We start from the raw sequence: 22,345 nt of genomic DNA on the forward strand, positions 1-22,345 counted from the left end.
GTCCAAGCACGTCTTTGAATACCTTCACAGATTGATATTCACGAACAATAGAGCTCGCTACTATTATCACACTTAACGGCACATATCTCGCTCGTTCACCTTCATTTAGTAATTGCGCCGTTTTGCCTTTGTTGGGGCAGTATGCAGTGAGTCCCGTCGCCCCCACGTGGTTATATACCAGGATAGCATCTTCATCCCTCCAGTGCTTGCATACTCTATTTGCAGAACACTCATTCTCAGAACTAAGGGAACCAGTACTGCGTACAAAGTCAGAGGTCATTTTCTCTAAGCGGCGGAGCAGAAACCTAAGAATCGCCAGAGCATATTCGGACAAAGGATACGGATCATCCGGCGACTGTGAGCCATATGTACCCCCTGTAATAGGACCATTTGAACGAAAACGGAAAATAACTCCAGCTATTTCGGAACCTCCCACGGTGGAAGGCAAGTACTAGTTACTCATCACCAGTTTTATGTAATATCTACCTGATATTTCTCATTATCGTGTTCCTAAAATATGATGTGGCGGTGAGTGGGTTTATTGCGGAAGGATTCTTTTTCAGATAAACATGTAGTCACGGAAATATAATACTGTGACAGTTTTTATAACATAATGCTGAGATTTTACATAATGAAAAATAATACTCTAGAACGTGCAGGGACGTATAAATTGAATCATGTGGTTTGTAATGAAATACTATATTAGAACAGTCCTGTATTATTTTCTTTTTGGGAACCCTCTCGCCCTTAACAAACATGGGCTGAATAATTTTAGTTGATGGTGTGAAGTACAATTGAGTACGATTGTTCTTGTAATAAGCGTCCTCTGGCGATGAGGCATTCTGCTGTTGACAGCGTCAATATTGTCAATAATCTGTGATCGACCGTCCATCAAGTATTGTTTTTGTCAGGTTAGTTATATTCTAAATGATGAACTAAATCACAATCGTTTTACAGAGCTGCGGGAAGGCTTGAGAGATCTCAAAGCCCGCAGCATAAATGAATCAGATGAAGATATACTGTATACTGATACTGCCACCAACGATAGTATAGAACGGTTTCCGGAGAAGGAGGCACATCTGGAGGAAAGAAAAGGAAGTAGTATTAGCAGCAACAGTGAAGAAGATAAAGCTGGTAACTGGACTGACACAGAAACGAAGGTAGGAAAAAAACGTTACTTGCTACGTGCCAACAGATCTGATGAAGGTCATTCTGGTCAAGAGGGTGAAACAAGATCGGACATCTTGGAAATTATTTAAAGCGCGGTAGTCGTTGGTCTGCGCATGTGCGACATTTGTGTCGATAAACATTGATTTTCCCACAATCCAATGCGCATTCTAATGGAAATCACAAGTATGAGGTTTCACCCGGGCGCGACTTGCACTAATTACTACCAGTAACTCCTTCGATACCATCCAACCAACAAAAAAATACTCCGTAACGTATCAGTTTGTAGTCGTTGATCTGTGCAACAGTCAAAATCGCCATCTTAGTTTACATGAGACCCATTATCTCGCGCATGCGTGGCGCGGCGACTATCGCCCTTTAAAATATAACCTCAATACACCGGAAGGAAATGTCTCAATGTCAAAAGTTGCCCATACATCATTGTAGATTCAAACAATCATTGCTACTTGTAAATGCAGAACACAAACTTGAATGTTATGATTTTAAAACACACAAATTCAAGTAGTGTATTGATAGTCTAAATGGCAGGCACCATCGCGTGGTGTTTATAATGTAAATTCAGAAGTTCAGAAGTTTTTTAAATGTCAACATTTATATTATTGCATGCAAATTAGTGATAACAAATACCTATTTTTTCTATAGGCTTATTTATTTTTTATGAATGATGAGGTATAATGCACCCGATAGTATCCCGGGCAACAATAGTATCGTCTTCCAATCATTGCTGCTGACGCTCACACACATATCACAATTCTGAATCAGGACATTCTATCTCTGTGATGTATTGTATTCCGATTTCAATTTACTAGTATTCTGTTCGACAATCTTCTCTATTTCAGATGCCTCCGAAACGGAAAAACACTCCAGCCAGTCTACCACGATCACCGTTTACAGGTAATATAAATAAATCTGTAACTAAACGGAAGTAACGTGTGCGTGTGCAATTCCAACATTCTAAAAACCATGACAAATAAAAACAAATTCCTTTAAAGCGCGGTGGTCGTCGCGCTGCGCATGTGCGACATTTGTGTTGATAAACATTGATTTTCCCACAATCCAATGCGCTCTTCCAATGGAAATCACAAGTATGAGGGTTGATCTGGGCGTGACTTGCAATGAATGCCGCCGGTAACTCCCTCCATACCTTCGAATCACCTAAGTGAAGCTTGGAAACGTCTCATTTTGTACTCGTTGATCTACGCAATAGTCAAAGTCGCCATCTTTGTTTATATGAAACCCATATATTACGCGCATACGTGGCGCGACGACTACCGCCCTTTAAATTATTCTAAATATTTCATATCAATTTTAGACGAATTAGGTTCTATATACATAACAGCAATTCCGGGAAAATCAACACAAATTACTGAAACGAACAACATGAATATAAGCTTCTAGTAAACACGTTAATTGATTCGTATATTGCTGTGATTTGTATTACGACCAGTACATACATTGACTTGAATTCAAATTTACACACGATTGCCTGTACTTAGAACGTATCATTGTCTTGTCCGAAAAAATGCTGCAAATATAACTTCGGTCAATGAATAAATTAATTAATGTGTATTTACGATCTTTGTCTGACAGCATCTTCCAAGGGGCGACCTGCACCTGACACACTAATTTATTACGAAAACGAAGAAATTACGAACAGCGTCACCAATGACGATAACACGTCCCAGGACAGTGGAGTAGGCGGCCACGAATACGATCTCGAGTTTGTTCAGTTTTCTGACCCAGAAGAAGAACGGTTCAATATTTACAAAAAAGACGGGAAAAGAAAAGGAAAAAGCAAAGCGACTCGAGACAAACTTCGGCCATCCGTGGATACACTTGAAAATGTAAACGAGCAGGACGAAAACGAGGCTAGTCGTGCGCTGTCAAGGCAACGAAAACTAACCCCAGCAGTGATGAATAAACCTCCAGATGTCAGAGGTATGTTTTTAAAACTTTTTTGACTGAAAAGTGGAAATCAATTAGAAATATGTATGGCGTATGTTATCTATATGCAAATCACATGGACCAAATACGGCAAAACTTACCTTTTTGTCACCTTATTTCAATTACAGCGCCCTCAAGATCAGCACGTAAGTTCCCAGACTCTCCAATGGAGAGCTTCGACGAGAACACTGATGTAAAGGAGGCAGAAACTTCAAAAAAGCAAACGACCTCTGAAAAAAGCGAGGTACACAAAAATGGCGACGTAAAAACGAAAGATACATCATCGATGACCGCTAGTGGTGCAAGGAAGAAGACGCAACCGAGTCGAAATAAACCGAACAAGTTTGGCCCTTCGGCAGTCACGAATGAAAGGCGTGGAGCCGTCGAGAACGATAAAAAACCTAACAGGAATCCAAAACTTAGAAGAAAAAACACGCCAGCTTATATAATTTTACCAACAAATGAAGGTAAGTTAAAATTAAGAAAATAGGCATACACACATACACACACATTCTAGTCCTAGATTTAGAACATCATTTCACGAGCTGAATACTTAATTGTTTAAATACGTTAATTGTTAAAATATCGAGCAGAAAATATCTGATCTGAACTCTTACTAGCAAACCTTGTGGATTAAATAGAGATACAATCATTTGAATACATTTCTTTCATATGAGCACATGCATTTTGATTAGTTTAAATTACATTCTATTTGCCATTCCATCAATGTTTGTTTTTAGAGAGAATATAGACCATAGTAAATTATAGCACATGCACACCATAGTGTAAGCACACTTTTCATTATCCCATATGTAAAAATCAAATAATCAGCTTGGAGCCTTATAGTTATAGGTATTCAAGACTGTTTTAGGTCCGATCTGTAGTCAAATCGGAGCAACCAAAAGAATCTCAGTGTGTTTCAGTATTGTTTTCTGGGCTAAATTGTTCTATATATTTAAAAAATACTATGCAGTTTACTGTTCTTTCATGGAGTCAGTCATACTATAATGCAGCGATTTACAATGCGAGCTTACATATTGTTTGTATTCATATAACACTATTGTATGACACGTATATGAAATACAGTGACCCCTCGCTAAGTCGCGCCTCGGTAAGTCGCGATTCGGCTAAGTCGCGGGTACTTGGATGGCTCCCAAAATTTCTATTGTGTTTTGACAGCAGTTCTGAAGTACAAAGACTAATGTTTCGTGGCATAGTGTTTTTAACCATAGACATTTTCCTGTCTATGTTTTAACTAACCGTTGAAGAGACAACTTAACATTGAAAATGTACATGCTATAATTCCTCGGTGTGTAGCTCGGGAGTTGCCGTACTGAAAAACCATTTATTTTCCCTGGCATTCAATTATACAACATTGAAGCTTTGAGCCATTTTACTGAGTTTTAAATTCCAAAACTTAGCGGTGAAACAATGAGTTCTAATGGTATTTTACATGTTCGTATGGATTTAATTTAAATAGCGAAATATGCGTTTACAGTATTTTACCGAGATATATTATTATTTAGAACAATTCAACGAAAATATGCCGCCATATAGTTATATATTTATTTGCAAGGTATTGTAACACAGTAAGCAAATTTATCATACTCGTAGTTATGTGCGCGAATGCTGTGTAGTGCTTGGCCGTTCGTCTCAAAAACGCAAAACTAAGCTTGGTCATGTCCGATTTCTGTTTGTTAAATCCGACGAGAATTGTACAAACAACCCTACGAATCATATCAATAAACCGGTGTACACAAACTGGCGGCACACGCTGGGAAAGACGATGGGAGAATTGTTGGCGTACAGAAAATGTACAAAACGATGCAACATTGTAAATATAGTTTTATATAGTTTTAGTTGTCACGATGTACTCCACATTTCGTACGTTTCAACAAATTGTCAGCTTGTTTACAGTGGCCGGCCAACCTGTCCGTGTAAACTTAGAAAGTAGTCCGGTAGTATATTATTGAAATGCACATCACCACAGTGTGACGTTACACCTAGATGATAACGTGTCTAAGTGTATGATAAACGACTTAGTGTGCCACATAAGTGTAGATAAAATTGATTACACAGACTTGTTTTTTAAGGAGGTGAATTGAATATTATATTTAATTTTCTCCATGTTTTCATTATTATAATTATTATCATAATACCGAAATTGTTTTTGAAAACCAGGAGTCTGTAATATCATCGAGAATGACACAAAATGCTTTTTATTTGTGATTTTAAGTTGATTTCTATGGTTTTATCGATATAAATCCTACAACTTTTTACAAAAGTTTTAAAAATGACATTTTATTCAATATGACGTATTTCTCAAAATACATTGCCATATGCTCAGTAACATGCTCAGTAGAAGCAAAACTTGAATTTCGTCTTATGGAATGTTTTGCACGTATGAGCAGTAACATGCACAGTAGTAGAAAATTTAAGCTTGCATCAAACTTCTTGTACATTAACTTTTCCAGCAGTCAAGACAATGCGAACAAAAAACAAAGAACTTTTAGAGGAAGAGGATGAAGGGGACGGAGACCCAGATTCATCTCTACCGCCCTCTTGTGTCCAAACTAAGAGCCCTGAAATAAAAGACGCGTCTTCTGAAGAACAGCAAGCAATACCACAGTCGGCGCATGCGGAGATCACACGACCATCGTCCGCTCCCAAAACAGGCAAACCAGGAGCCAAGAAAAAGGTACTGCGTCGAAAAAACACACCTGCGACATTGAACCTGCCGAAGAAACTTGATGGTGAGTACATTTAGATTAAAGGAACACGTGGAAAGTCAGGCGTAAGCTATGACACTGAACAAATAATTTTGGTCATGCCACATTCATAATGAATACACATTAATTAATCCAGGGCATTCATTGACATAACATTTTAAATAAACACAATATTTCAGTTAAAAATATTCACAAAGAAAAAGAGAAGTTCTCGCTTCAAGAGGAGGAGGAAGATGAAGAGGAAAATCTGGAAGATGGGATTGACAAGCGAGATAACGACCTCAAGAAATGTGAAGGCGCCGAAGGTGGCGAGGAAACACATAAACGCGATGTACCCGCTAGATGGCAGAAGGATTCAGAAGACGGCATGTCAGTTTTAGGAGATCTACCTGATGCGAGTGTTTATGCCCAGGTATGCTGATAAGCCATATACTGTATGTCACTGGGCAATTGAATGCGCCCGTCGAACATATGTGCACTTTAACCGAGGTTCAATCGAAGTCGCATACCGCGGTGAATGACTCTCAGCTTGTGGTGTCGCCCTACCAATTGAGTATGCACACACTCACACAGTTTCCTGTAGATGCTATTGTAAAACCATTTTTTCATTGACATTTAATTTACCTATTTATTGCTTTGAGCACACTCTCAACATTGACAGGGAAACAATGAGTGTTCTTGTTATTTTATTGTTTACTTGAATTCAATTTGGCTGATTTTACTTATTGGCGAAAATAGTAAAATTAAAAACCAGCGAATAATTAATGCGTGGTATCTCGATTTGTATTTTGGTACTAGGGTTATTATAAACACTACTCGGATAAAGGAATGTTTATAACTGTGATCGACATTTATTTTTTTGTACTCCTGGTTCACGTTTGTTGTGTGATTATGTACATTATAATTCATTCATTCTATTTCAGTCCCTTGTCAAACCAGCAAGCAGGAGAAGAAAGGTTACACCAATTCCTTCTAATAATATAACGCGAACCAGACCAGGTAAAGTATTCAACTTAACTTAACTAGGGATTACATTTTTTTCACAAGCAGCATTTTCTCATACGATATGTAGGCTAATTCTATCTGCAGACTACCTGAATCGCAATCGTGTTTTCGCAAGGACTCATGGGATATGTGTAACTGACCTCGGACCGTTATCAGTATAGAATACACTGGCCATTCAAAGTAAAAGAATTAGTATGTTTAGTCCTTAACGCATATAATCAAAGATATAGGTTACATCTACGTTTTTGGATAATCTTAGCCCGGTATCTTTAGCACATTTCCCTAAAATAACATTTCAAGAAACCTCCAAATAAGTTGTCACCTAGAGGGCAAAATCGATTAAAACGCTTCGCTTTTATAACGACACATATAAACGCAACTCGACGCTGTACGAAAATACAATATACTAAGTAGTCGAATAAAACATATCTATATGGCTATTTCTCTTTGTATTTCAGCTTTGTTGCATCGCCAATCCACAGACCATTCGGACACGATAGGGGAAGAAACGTAGACACAAGAATATATTTATTTGTACGTGTACATGTGCCCGAGTAAATAATTATACAATAATTATATTGCTTATGATTCGTGTATCTGGTAATTCAATCTCATCAATCTTTGATGCACATCGTTACCACTACTGTACAACAAACATCTATATTTTTTCGGCTTTCTGGTGATAACTTCATAATATTATTCGTATTTACCCATAGTAGTTATACGTTTGAGAGATATAACAAGCCATTTTATTAACAGAAGACATTCAACAAATATTCATAACGCAGATCACCTGCGTTTAGTGACGTTGCTTTTTACTGTCAGTTGTATAATAATATTACCATGTAGCATGGTTAGCAGTTTATTGCAATGCCTTGCTATATCCACTGTTGACCGAGCTGTGTTCCACTACATCGTCCTCGGGTTAAATTATAATACAAATGTACTATCGTCTCTACTACGTCCTAGACCACTTCCAGAGAGAATTCTGTTATGCGTTAGCTTCTCTGATACTGATTATTGGAGTCGAACAATTATTAGTGGAATTATATTTTTGGGAAGATGAGAGTGAATAAGAATACCTTACACCATTCATACACGCCAATGTCGCTGCAATATAGAAGTTGGAATATTTATATATCAATATATAACAAACGTTCAATAATACAGGCCATGGTTATGATATTGTGACTCGATAATCCATTTTCGTAGACTATGATGACCTTTTGTCAGTAGTGTTTTATAGCTCTCGCGAATGATGGTTTGAATACTACATGTAGCGACAAACCGCTCATGTGGAATATATTGGATTTAATTGATTTTAAACGACCAACGACTGCATATATACCAGAGTTGTCATTTATGTCATTTCGTTGGGGACAGTGCTTCAGCCCTGTCTGTCTGTGAGAATATATAAATCACGATAGCGTTTCTATCTAAACACCTAATCGAATGGTGTATTTTTCAATTTTTCAGAGGTTAAATGTTAATTTAAAATGGGAATAACAACCTAATTCAGATTTATTGATATTTTTGTAACGTTATTTGTAACTAAAATATTATTTTGTCTTGATACCTGTTTTTATGTATGGATAGCTTGCTTTGTGATAATTCAGTGTATTTTAACTTTAAATAAGTAAATATGATGTATTTATATATATACTCAAAATGTAGTGTTAAAATAAAGTTTGGAGATCATAGGTGAAACATGTTTAATATTTAATACACCATATAAACGATTATAAAAACGATTTCTAAGGAATATCTAATTCCATTCTGATATGTTATAACATATACTTATCAATATTTTAGACAACTGTTTGAACGAGAACTAGAAACTGGTGAAGTTCACTGAAGTAGACATGGAGTATTTAATACATGTTGATTGTTTTTAAAAGAAGGAAGGACTATGTCTTGGTGTCGAGGATGGAGACAAAGTAGAAGGTTGTGATGGGAGTTATCAAAGTATGAGTGGGGATATCAGACTTTGGTAGTGAGAGCATTCACTGAACACGAAGTTCAAAGGATTCTCTCACTAAGTGTGTGTAGATATAAATCCATAGACTTGGTAAAAAACTGTCAATAACAATAACACTGAGAAAGTGGCTTGCAGTTTAAAGCGGCATCACCCTTTCCAGATTGACGAACGCTTTGTACTAAGGGACGACGTCAAAAGATCGATGTCGGATAAAAAAAATATTTGCTTTATTTTGGGGGTGGGGGTGGGGGTTTGACCTCAAAAAGTTTCCATCCTGCAAAAACGATTTTATTTTTTTAATAAAGTCAAACAAATTTTTAGAGTATTTGTAGTTCGTTTTTTTTCTATATCCAATCATGTACAGAAATTACAGAAAATGGAAAAAAAAACACACATCCAAGACAAGAAAATGGTTTGGTCCGAGTGTAAATATGTGCGTCAAATAAGGTGCATTTGTAAAGTCTTTTTACACCCACCCGACAACCAACTGCTATGCAATACTACTGTACGATTATCAATTTGTATTTAATGGTAAATGTAGCCTGACGCCATAATCAATGTTTATCAATTAATTTTCAATGGGGGTGAGGGGTTTGGGAAAAAACTAAAAGAATTAAGTTTGTTATCCTACATTGAACTTTTGATGTTGTCCCTAATATATCACGGCACTGTCACGCATGCGTTGTGGATTAAATAAGCGCATGCGAACTGCGGTCATAATATTCGAATAACTTTAATGAACTTATAACGTTATGCGAAGTTATGCGTTACCTTCATTATTATTGATCCGTTTCCATAGTTATGGACTTTCCGTGGAAATCATCTTACCATCCTATGCCAATGTTGATTTTTAGATCCGGGGCTGGATTCTTACCGCACGTTACAAGTAAATTAGGCCAAATAATTTAACAACAGGTGGTATGACACTCAATGTATAACCAATATGGCCGGTTCTTTCTTTTAGCTTGGGTTGATGGAAACTGATGCACAATTTATAAAATTGCAGGTGCGTACTTGCTGATACTTCATAGTTATAATGAACTGGGTGAATTGTTGATATCCAAACATAATGAGAAATTACTGGAGAAGTTAGCGACTTGTTGCATCTTGCAGCGCCCTCAACGTATATTTTTAATTTATTGTACCATAGGCCTGAGGCCATTGTACCGAATAAATTCATATCATATCATTACTCCGTTTTCAGCATGGTGAACATTTGCAGATGTAAGTTACTTGTGATGAATGCAACTTTCATCGTTGTTGAAAGCTGATTATTTTGAAGTAACATCTAAATTCTTCAACAAGACCCTTATACAATTACAGTAGACGGAGTTATTTCGTGCACAATGCAGGCTGGTACACACAATTTTCAGAGAGAATTGTGACATTCGCTTGAATAATAAAGCTGTCTTCTAGTTAATCTGTATTGACCTTGAATGGGATCAATTAGTATATTACATTTAAGTCTGCGTAAAAAAACATCAAAATGAAACGAGTGTGCTGTGCTAAATATTGTTGTTGCCATCAAATGTGAATGCAAAAAATGGGAATGACTTTTCCAATCGTCGATCGATCGATCGATCTATCCAATCTACAAAAGTCGTAAAGGAACATTTGTGAAATGTGTCTAATAACATATTGTGTTTCTTCGATTCCTTTCTTTTAGTTTAGTTTCTTCTAATGGTGAACACCTAGTTGTTGTATTTTGCGCCTCTCATCACACAGTTAATGGTTGTCATATAATTGTTATAATAGTTAAAAATTGTATTGTGTAAATTAATATTTACCAATACAGAACTGTAACGTTTTGTCAGAGTACATACACTTAAACGGAAACTAAACGACACTACCTGGCAACAATTAATATCAGGCACCTGATTGTATAAACTTTCCAAAAAATATATAATCGGTGATTACAAAATTTGCCAGATTTCTATTATTTGAGGGCGCTTTTACATCGAGATAATGCGTTTACATGTTCTTCTTTAATTTGCATAATTTAAAAGCGGTTGTTATTGAATCAATGAGATGTTCAAATACAAGTTGCCATGGAATCAAATAATTAAATTAAAAATTAAACTGTTGAATACGCTAAATACAATCATAACTAACACATGATTGAATGATAATATATAAAACATTCACCAAGTGAAAACTACTAAACACCTTGAGTAGTATAGAATAATTTACTTTCAAACACTAAAAAGATACACAGCTACGCTAATTGATTATTATTTGCGAAACAAGAACAAAATAGACAGTTATATGTGGCTGTAGATTTTGTAAAGTTGATCATCGAACCATGAATTATGTCGTTCATTATTTCAGCCGATATTGCAATAATTAGGTAGCAAATAAAGGAATATTACAAGTGTCGGATTTCTGTAGAGGAATTCAGGCACGTCAGTCATAAGATATGAAACGTAAAATCGCACGGATTCTGGGACTGAATTATGGCTTAAACATTATGTGAGCAGAGAAATTAGTAACTTGTGAATTGAATGAAATGCAGTGGATGCATTTATCGACAATTGTAAACATCAAAAGAATATTATTATTACACGAATATGTGTGTACTGAGGATGTTCGTTGAACAATATGTCCATGCCCAGGTTTTGTATATAAATGATTCAGATACTGTTTGTTAAAATCGTTGTTTTCAATAAAACACTATCATGTTATCAATTTTGTGTGTCAATTTTTCAGTTTGTTACATGGTGATATAAATTGTGAGAGATAGTCCCTGATATTTATCTTACAATATATTCAATGTATCTGAATAAGGCAAATACTCATTACCACTATAGTCAATTGACCACACAATTTATATCTCAATATTCTTACACTAACTAGCGCATAAATTATTTAAAAGCATCATTGATCAACTGATCTTCAACTACTAGAAAAATAATTTGCTCGATGAGTTGCATATTGCTACGTATGATAATATGTTCAGTAATAATTTAAAACTATGTATTCCTTTATATATATATAGTTTTCATATAGTTTTACGGAAAGCAAATAGACAAACACAGAAATAAACCAGTAATCATAAGTTTGCAATAATGTTTCAAATTAATATCTGATTGACAAAAATTGTTTCCCTAAAAATGCAAACTAATACATTGCTAGATTCATATTTTAATACACGAAAAACCACGTGTTTCGTAATTCTATAACTGTGAATTTCTTACACTCCGTGTTTTCAATAATTCAGATTGATGTATCACGTGAAATGGTCTGATTTCACTGATCTTTGAACATCCTATAAAAAATAAAATTTGGTTCATGAGTTTTTACATTGACATTGACGTTGTGTATTGTTATACTTCTATGTTAAGTCTTCCATGCATAGTTGATTATGTGGAAACAAATTAACGCATGTATCATTCTTTAGAACATTTATAGTCCGGCAGACAAACAGACAGACAAATAAGCGACTTATAACAAACTAGAGGACGATGTAAGAATCTCAAGTCATGCAATCGAGAAGTGATGTCAGGTAGTACAAGTAGCAAATATTGCTAATTTTATTCCACACACACACCGCCGCCCGAATGTCAATTATACTGCCTACATAGGGGCACCATAGTATATGTTGAATTACTATAATGTATTCTTTTCAGATTCTTTATGCAAATACAGCTTACCGGACAGTGCCATTGTTCTCATGAGCTCGTCTTTTAATATTTGAAGAACTTGTTTTACACCATCTTCACCCTTTGAAGGGAAAACAATATAATAATAAATACGTTTTGAATTCTGTGTTTCATATTGTAATATTTGTATGTTTGTTTGCCTCCGAGATTAATCGTACCTAAGTAAAGTTCATTCAAACCTTGACTGCATAGCTATATACGTTGTCAGTGACGTCCGTGATTCGACGCATCACCATCTGGTCCTTTGTGGGGGCGGTATTAACTACACGTCATTTCGAACTGCGTTTTTTTTTGCGCTCATGGCGCAGTGAGTGTGGCATGATAGGTAACACGTACGCCTGTAGTGCTGAGGCGATTGACATGATTATGTGTTAGAAGCATGTGTTTCCTGTTGTAATGTTTGTCTGTTTGCTTCTATTTACAATTAATATATTTGTATTTAGCTACGTTTTAAATTGTGAAACTTATATATGTATTGAATCATATGACAATGATATACTCGATTCTGTAATTTTCTAAAAATATGCAAATTAAGCATATATTTTGCATCATCTCCACTAGTGTGAGTCTTGATGGCTATTCAATGTATTTATCAAAGCCACTGTGTGTGAAAACATTGGAAAAATCAATATACATTTGATTTTTCCTACTAGTTTATGAATTGTGAAACTTTTTACAAATGACAAGCCGAATTGGTGAATATCATTTTCAAAACATATGGAGATTTACAACAAGGACTTATATTTTCACATCTGTGTGTGCGTTCGTCCACTTTCCATTTGTTATGCATGCGTCCGCATCTGCATTTCAGACATGTCGGGAAGAAATACGTCCACAAACACACACAAACACACACGCATACCTTAAATCATCCATATTCATTTGTTTCACGATGCAATAGCTAATAGTCGAATTATGGTCATTTTAAAGCTGAAATTACAATAAAGGATGATTGTATATCAATCTGGAACCGGATCATGTCATTTTGTTTTTAAGACCAGATTCAAAAATTGTTTTTATCGCTGACATGATGTGGTCGGTCACATTCACACATATATATCATATGCACAAATTTGTTTAAAATGGTCGATTTCGGCTGTACACTGATAGATTTAACACTTTGGACGTCTTCGGATTCGAAATGACCGACTATCTCAGAATCCATTTTGTTCAAGAATGCTATTCCGAGGACATATTTCGGACATGCCTTGACCGATTGCAGTCAAATTTAACCCACACGCTATGCACCATGTTACACATATGTGGCCGATTTCGGTAATATTCCTGTTGCAAGACCGTATTATGTACTGAATTGTTTATTATATTTCGTCAACATAAATTCACCTACCATATACTGTAATCACAAATGTAACTGTAAAATTTATTTCTTGAAATTATTCCTAAAAAAATTACAATTTCCAAATTGAGCAAAACTGCAATTGTAACTTTCAGTTATATAATTATGTGATGAAATAGTTCTAAATAAAAATAAACTCTACACGTTTGGAAGTATCTGTATTGGAGAGTAATTGAATATATTACTCACTGCATACTGAAGTCCATATAGAATTGATCTGCCAATGAATACAGCCCTTGCTCCCAGTGCTAGTGCCTTGAATACATCAGTACCAGTACGTATCCCTCCATCAACGTAAACCTCAATCCTACCACGCACAGCAGCTATGATATGCGGCAACATTTCAATCTAGTCAGAAATAATGACATTCACATCTTATATACAGATATAAAGGGAAAATATGACGCATTTATTTCCAGGAATATATTTATAATCGGAATATATTTATAATTATGGGTAATACCTCAAATATTCACATGACGGGTTATGGTTGAGCAATTGAACTACATAACTGAATGTCAGTCACATGTTTTTAACATCATAGATTAATAACTGGCCATTAAACATATACACCTTATCATCAAAAAGTTAAACGCAATGTGCGTAATGTTTCAACACACCGTTGCTGGCACTGTATCTAATTGTCTTCCCCCATGGTTTGAAACAATGATACCATCTACGTTGTGTTCCACGGCCAGCAGTGCATCTTCTGGGCTTAGAATTCCTTTCAGTACTATTGGTAGTTTGGTGATTGATCGCATCCATGCGATGCATTCCCAAGTAGTTGAAGAGTCTACTAGCCCGACTGGCTTGTCACCTTTCCCGCCTGTTATAGTCTGAAAGAGTAGTGAATCTTAAATACTGAATTCGACTATTTGACATAAAAATAGCTTTTAATGTCGTGTTACAAATCTCACCAGAACAAATAGATTGCTAAATTCACCTACTGTAAAATAAACATATGATTTACTTATTAGCGCATTTTTATATTCAACACTACATGCCACTAATTCATTTAAAAGAATAAGAGCATTTAAATTCCATAGTAATATACTGTATTACACACGCCTGGAGTCTAGATTGTATTGTTATTTGTTCAAAAAGTATTATTTGAAAAATTCGATTTTTGTCAGTTCTAAGTTTGGCAAGTAAACAGTTTTATTTATTTAAAAGCCCAACCAATGATAGATACGATTCTACCAGAACAGGATTGAAGCAAAACACTCGATTACATCAGATTACATCATCAGTATGTTGGAATTTTCAATTGTCAACATATTTCTGAATTTTAATTCGTAGTATGTATTGTTCAACAAAGTATCGGCATTCCAATGATAACAAATTGCTGTTCGTTGCTGGCGGATTAATTCCTCTATTTATATAAAGCTGCATTTCTACAGAAATTAGTTACAAAGAAAAGTACAAACCTATAAGATTAACCATTGAAGAAAATCAAGGGAAAACAATGGGGACATTTATGCAAAAATAAAACAATTAACTGACAAGTACATTAGAACATATTGATCACATAGTATACATAAATAGAAGTTTTGAGCAATGAGAAATTAGGAGATCCTGCACCATATTTGACACCTGTCATGTATGTTTCTGAGTTATAATCATAATGTCAATAGCATTATGGTTAATCTTATTATGAATACCTGCAAAAATATTGAGAACATGGAGGTCTTCTACCTCAGCTCTACAAACTTCTAATCACCTGTTGGAGACACCGAGGAACACCACACGATATGAGAGATGCCAACATCATCACACTATACAAGAACAAACGGGATAAAGGTGACTGCAATAATTACAGAGGTATATCTCTCCTGAGCATCACCGGAAAAGCATTTGCCAGAATCATCCTGAGGCTTCTTCAGAAACTGGCAGATCGTGTCCTACCAGTAAGCCAGTGCGGTTTTAGATCTGAACGCTCAACAGTGGACATGATATTCTCATTACGCCAATTACAAGAAAAATGCCGCGAACAACAACTACCCCTGCATATTGCATTTGTGGATCTTACCAAGGCATTTGATACAGTCAGCAGATCTGGACTGTACATGGTTTTGAAACGAATAGGATGCCCACCAACTCTTCATCAGTTAGTTATGTCATTCCATGAAGATATGAAAGCTACTGTTCAGTTTGATGGCTCAACATCTGACAGCTTTGACATAAGAAGCGGGGTCAAACAGGGATGCGTCCTAGCTCCAACCTTGTTCAATATCTACTTTGCAATTTTACTGCAGCATGCTTTCACGAAATCTCCTGGCGATGTATTTCTCCATTGGAGAACTGATGGATCCCTGTTTAACCTAGCAAGACTTAAAGCAAAGACCAAGACAAAAACCACTCTTATAAGAGACCTCCTCTTTGCAGATGATGCAGCACTTGTTGCCTACAGTGCAAAGACCCTACAAAACAAGATGGATCGGCTGTCACAGGCATGCAAAGCGTTTTCGCTCATCATCAGTGTGCAGAAAACAGTCATACTGTCACAAGAAGGTAGTACCCAGCCAAGTATTCAGCTAGACTCAAGACCCTTGATTTTGTCACTAAGTTCTGCTACCTGGGATCTACAATCACATTTTCTGTCTCGTTAGATGATGAGATAAGAATCATTCGGCAAGCTTTCAAAAAGAGACCAAGACCAAGTTCAGAATCTACGGGACATGCATACTCAGCACTCTCTTCTATTGATCAGAAGCATGGACCACATATTCAGGCCAAGAGAAGAAACTTAACACATTCCATCTTAGATGCCTATGCAAGGTCCTTGGCATAACTTGGGAAGACAAAAAGACCAACACAGAAGTCCTTGAGACTGCCAACCTTCAAAGTATTCAGACCATTCTTTGCAAACGACGACTAAGATGGCTAGGACATGTGACAAGAATGGACGACAGCCAGATACCTAAACAGATGCTGTATGGCCAGATGGCTGCAGGCAACAGAAAAAGAGGAAGACCGTACCCAAGCTGAGGTTTAAGGACAAATGCAAAACCAGCTTGTCGGGATGTAACATCAACCCCAAGACATGGGAAAAGCTAGCTGCAAACAGCGATCTGGCACTAAGTTCCACGAAAAAGTCATCATCAAAGAATTTCAAATCCTTGTGGTGTACGTCTGACCTGCGGAAATTGTTCCAGAAGCTTCATTCCCAACACCAACAGAATAAGCTATAAGCGTCACTGCAAGACATAGACAATTTTTTTATGCTGCTTTGACCATCTATCAAGACGAAAAGAGCCATATATATTATGTACAATATTATGACGATTTAACCTCGATTCCACCGTCATTTGAGGGTATGTAAACTATTCGATTTTGTGCACCAGCCACGATCATAACAAATACAAGCCAGTTGAGAACGTCATCATGATATTCAAATGTCATAGCTTGAACGATTCTGTGCAAGCAGAATATTCTTTTGAGAGGCGAGAATATTATATATCACATATATAAATAATAGAGATAGAGATAGAGAAATAGAGAAAATGGTATTGCTGTAAATGTGTTAAAAATGTATGATACTAAAATTAAAATAAACTGGATAAACTAGATAAAATCTGGTTTGCACTACTGCGTTACACTATCTTAGTCCGTGTTAATTGTGCTGACATGTCTTCAGCCCCCCCCCCCCTTTACTAGCCACAGGGTACAGTGTTGCTTGTCATTTGGTCAAGAAAGTCAATTTTGCTAGCCTTGATAATTTAGCTTCCAGGCTCGATGAACCTGGCTAATAAATGATTAGTCTAGCTAAAGTTGTCATTCTTATATTATTGAGGTAAGGCCCAGCATGTGAATTAATTAAATAAATAAATAAATAAATAAATAAATAAATAAATAAATAAATAAATAAATAAATAAATAAATAAACACGAGAATATACAAGATACGATGGGCATGTTATGCTGCTGGTAGTATACTTGCTTTAACCGGGAATCCTTATCATAGACCAATGAATGGGTTTATATTGATACATATTCATTTATACATATACGCCCATACAACAATATATTTCCAATAAATGCACTACAAACAATAATAAGCGAGTCCTCTTATAGTCGACATTTGACAGATACTGCTTGCTGAATCCCTGTTCTTACTAGAATAAAACGAGTAGTTCCAGTTAGAATCTAAAACGGATCGACGTCGCTTCAGTTTTCTCCTCTTAAGCTAATTTAGCTCAAATTAATTCGGATCAAAGCCCATTCCAGTGCCCAGTATCGGGCCTATTCATGCAATGTATATTGATCAAACATTCTCTGTACACAGATACCTGTTGTGCGCGTACAATTTTACATAAACTGTTGCCCAAATTGAACGTCAAAATATTACCTCAATCTGAATAAAATTCAATGATTAAAGGATCAGCTCGACCGTGAAAATTGGGGTCAAATAGTGACATATACCCGTATACTTTAACTATAGGTGTACTTTCAGGCTTTTTCTGGTTGCAACAATTGCGTGCCCAATGTCTTTCTATAAATAAACGATATGGTGAATAACAATCCATTACACATGCGCAGATAGATATATGCAAAGTAACATCATTTCACCTTGTATTGTTCTGGTAAATGTACCAATTCTGTGTTTGGTGGAAATACAAGCCCTGCCCATTTTCTATTTCCTCTGACTGGAGAATCAATCGTAACCACTAAAGATTTGAATCCAGCTGTTTCGGCTCTTCTGATCAGGCTTTCAGTAAACTCTCTGCATTTCCAGATGTACATCTGGAACCATTTCAGAGTGTCAGGGCAAGCAAAAGCTATCATCTCCATAGACGTCGTTGAGAAATTGCTCAGCACCATGCAAGTATTCATCGTATCAGCAGCTGTAAATGGGAATTTCAAAAACTGTTACAGCACAGCACATTATAGACATAAAATGTCAAATGCTGAACATATAATGTAACTGATTTATCTTGTTTCATATCTAGGTTACTCTCATTCGTTTATTTCACTATCTCGTCTCTTTGATATTTTAAATGTAACTTATAGTTATTAGTCAATAAATTTGTAATTTCTCGTGGCAATACTGATTATAGTCTAATTATGAATGGCTTTTAAATTAGTTGATGACATCAGCATTTACCTTTGATTGTGTCCATTTCTCCGCCAGGCGACAGGACCTTGTGGAAAGAACTTGGCGCGATGCACACTGGGAAATCTATATGATCGCCAAGAATAGTTGTCGATAGGTCTATTTTGGAAACATCCTTTAACACTGTTGAGATTATTCTTAACCTTTAATAGAAGACAATTAATCGCATATTCCATTTATCACACTCTTATCGCATAGTGCAATCGCACCCTTACCACACCATGCTAAGTAACGAACAGAGTAGCCCAGGCATAGTGATTTGATTTGTTATTCTACATCAGCGAACATAGAAGTTAGGTCTTGACGTGTTTTCCAACAATAAGTTTTTATTGCCTCTATAGTGGATGAAGTGTGCGATACAAACCCTATCGAAAAACAATAAATCGCAAAAAGGATGCGATAAATTTACGTGATAACATACTTCGTTGAATGCGCGACTATAATAAAATCAACATACAGTGCATGAATGCATATGTACTTTGAATAAAAATAGAATATATACAATAAAATATATAATAATCGTCGACTAGAATAGAAGACGTGGGTGGTGGTTGCTGAAATATTAGTCGGGACATCGAAATAAGGTCAAATGTACAGTTACAGTATAACAAAAAAAAAATTTTAATATTCAAACACTGAAATGATAACTGGAACGTTTACATTTGTCGACAGTTCTATAACTCACCTTGAATATGCAGTTATATTTTCGTTTAGAGTAATTTGCTTATCGGCACCACCGGTGATATACACTAAAGCTCTTTGCTCCATATGGTCTTTGGTATATTTTTCATAGTCGTCAAGGCAGACTAGAGCTGCTTTCGAGTCCATTTAGAGTGATTTTGTATAACTGGAACACAATCAAATTAGCGCCATACATGTGCATTAAAAATATATTATTTACAAGCGGGCCAAGAATAAGATATTGGTTTGTTTGTGACGATTTGCTAGTGGCTGCTTTATTTTTATTTTCACGGATGTCTATCATAGAAGCATTCTACATCAACAATAAAATATGTATATAACATAATACTTACTAATTTATTGTTAGACAATGGGAAGTTTAGCATCTGTGATCACCAAATACGGACCAACCTTTCAGAAATGTCACCACATATGAGTACACTTATTTCCCAAAATAGTACTTTTAAAGAATGTAAAATCAACGGGTATGATATTTGCGTCTGAAACGCGCAGGCTCATCAAAAAAAATATGACCACGTGGTCGTTGTTAAAATACAACAGTTGACAAATAAATGCATGTGATATAAATTTAAAGCCGGGAATGTATGGTTATTATTATTATCTTTAGTCTATCCAATAGGAAATATAAATCATAAAGGACCATACATATAAATAATATATTTTAGTGAATATCATCCTCAGTGGTCTTTTTGGTTACAAAGTCAAGTCGTAGTAAATCGTGATCGCGTTATGCAGTATTTTAGAGAACCGTTTGTGCATTTATTACTTCAGTCCTTTTCTTATTGTTTCCAACTTATTATCTGGTAAAAAAGGCGATATTTCTTCATTATCAATAAAAAATGATATTACAAACTAATATCAATGTATCATATTAACTATTTATTTTACTTATATTACAGACAATTGTGCGTTACATTAATGAAAAATTGTGTTATAATATTTATATATCTTGTAGCAAAATTCATTATTCATGAACAAATAAATGAATAATTAAATAAAAAATAAATAAATACCATTATGTATGAGTTAGCTTGTTATTTGTAAATAGTTATACAGATTCGCATATTTTCATAAAAATATCAAAATTAATAAAGCCTGACGATACCAATATTGAATTATGGTTGTGAAATTAAGGGTTTCTATGCGCGGGAAAATACTGAAAATGTCCACACGTTGATTATAATACCTGTAATACCGCTGTACTTTGTGAACTTGGTAGATTTCCGCTGAGAACCCTCAGGATGTCTCGTAGTGTTAGATATCATTTAAACATTCTAAATCGTGCCAAGATGTCGTATATTAAATGTTGTTATAATTTCAATTTGAAGTGGTTGAAAAAGGTTACAAGTGCTGGACATATCATGTAAAGAAACTGTTGTTAGTTTTGGTTTCCATATGGCCTCGGATATGCAAAGAGTTGACAATGTGAATATAATTGTACCCGCCTTTAAAGAGAAGATCGTCAATGAGTCACCAATCGTTTTCTTGACTTGACACTTATCGTCTATATAAAACTAATCTGGTTTAGGAGAAATATCTGTTCTTCATTGATACAAATTTACTCTAATTTTCGTGTCACAGATTGCACATCGAGAGTGGAAATATTCCCATAGAAAGACAAATCTGCACTTTATGTTATTTACAGGAATTGGAAGACAAATTTCTTTTTAAAATTGCGAATGTCTCTTATACAAAAATTTGGGAGACAAAATTCTCCTTCCCTACTATTACAAATACCAATCATTTGTAAAATGTATTTCACTTTTAAATTCTCATAACGCGTTTTTTCTGTCTTTATTAAAGTATATATTCTATGGTTTCAAATTAAAAGACAATATTATTTCCAATGTTGATTAAGATGGGATTATCAATCCTTTGTTTTTGTGAACCTTTTGTTTGGCCAACGGCTTACAATACTGTGATAAAATTAATAAATATCACCAAATAAAGTGGACTTTGCCGTTTTTTAACATTTGCGAAAATTATCCGTGACTTACAAACACGTTATAATATGAAAGCTCATTGGGGACATTTTGTAAACGAAAAAAAAATAAAGTCGAGATCTCGAGATCTCGAGATAATAAGGCGAGATCTCGAGATAATAAGTCGAGATTTCGAGATAGTAAGTCGAGATCTCGAGATAATAAGTCGAGATCTCGGATAATAAGTTAAGATTTCGAGATAGTAAGTCGAGATCTCGAGATAGTAAGTCGAGATCTCGAGATAATAAGTCGAAATCTCGAGATAATTTACAGTGCAGACGACATCTATGACCGAGGATCTCCACCATTGAAAGAGGCTAACCTTGTTCGGTCTTGTTTGTAATGTAAGTAACAGTTTTAACTCTGCCAATATTGCTCTATTTTGCGAGTATGTTCAGCAAGTTTCTTGGCAGGCACTCAGTATGCATAACTAACTGCCAAGACCGTGTTTAATGTCACGCAAACACGTGTACACGTGTTTCATTTATTGAATGATCGGGCGGAGGGAATTAAAACTTGCATGCAGTGAACGCAATGCATACGTTTCGATGGGGAGATAAGTATATACCCACAAGCGTAAAATGGTTGTTGCGATTCGCAGGTTTCGCCAATTGCGGTGCACCAACATATGGAATATGACCGAGATTCCCGTGTGCAAAGCCTATCCCTATCTGTATGTCTATTTCACC

At 35.7% G+C, this 22,345-nt stretch overlaps 2 protein-coding genes across 2 annotated transcripts in view; one reads left to right on the forward strand and one right to left on the reverse strand.

Moving 5' to 3' along the window:
• LOC144344440 (uncharacterized) overlaps nt 1-8,564 on the forward strand; it is a 54,390-nt gene extending 45,826 nt beyond the window's left edge. The window contains exons 3-11 of the mRNA XM_085495829.1: nt 226-444; nt 958-1,160; nt 2,028-2,082; nt 2,779-3,126; nt 3,261-3,599; nt 5,607-5,885; nt 6,041-6,273; nt 6,785-6,860; nt 7,325-8,564. Of these exons, the coding sequence (XP_085351955.1) occupies nt 226-444; nt 958-1,160; nt 2,028-2,082; nt 2,779-3,126; nt 3,261-3,599; nt 5,607-5,885; nt 6,041-6,273; nt 6,785-6,860; nt 7,325-7,380 (1,808 nt within the window). The 3' untranslated portion in view covers nt 7,381-8,564. The remainder of the gene's footprint in view (nt 1-225; nt 445-957; nt 1,161-2,027; nt 2,083-2,778; nt 3,127-3,260; nt 3,600-5,606; nt 5,886-6,040; nt 6,274-6,784; nt 6,861-7,324) is intronic.
• Nucleotides 8,565-12,017: 3,453 nt separating this feature from the next.
• LOC100376240 (2-Hydroxyacid oxidase 2-like) lies at nt 12,018-20,090 on the reverse strand. Its single transcript, XM_085495830.1, has 8 exons — nt 20,007-20,090; nt 19,658-19,819; nt 18,964-19,115; nt 18,429-18,703; nt 14,481-14,696; nt 14,050-14,208; nt 12,495-12,564; nt 12,018-12,109 (listed from the first exon to the last, which is right to left on the reverse strand). Exons 2-8 carry the CDS (start codon nt 19,798-19,800, stop codon nt 12,018-12,020), a joined length of 1,107 nt encoding a protein of 368 aa, XP_085351956.1. The 5' UTR covers nt 19,801-19,819; nt 20,007-20,090.
• Nucleotides 20,091-22,345: the final 2,255 nt, after the last annotated feature.

The sequence above is a fragment of the Saccoglossus kowalevskii genome, chromosome 22 (assembly GCF_978046115.1).
Source record: "Saccoglossus kowalevskii chromosome 22, keSacKowa6.1, whole genome shotgun sequence".
Classification (NCBI taxonomy): Eukaryota; Metazoa; Hemichordata; class Enteropneusta; family Harrimaniidae; genus Saccoglossus; species Saccoglossus kowalevskii.

Bases quoted from the DNA above. Each gene is read 5' to 3' on its own strand.
- LOC100376240 (XM_085495830.1), bottom strand. From the start codon at position 19,800: ATGGACTCGAAAGCAGCTCTAGTCTGCCTTGACGACTATGAAAAATAT. The intron at 19,116-19,657 runs GTGAGTTATAGA...CTTCTATTAAAG, and splicing joins AATATAACTGCATATTCAAG to GTTAAGAATAATCTCAACAG. The intron at 12,110-12,494 runs GTAAGCTGTATT...TATTTTTTATAG, and splicing joins GAGAACAATGGCACTGTCCG to GATGTTCAAAGATCAGTGAA.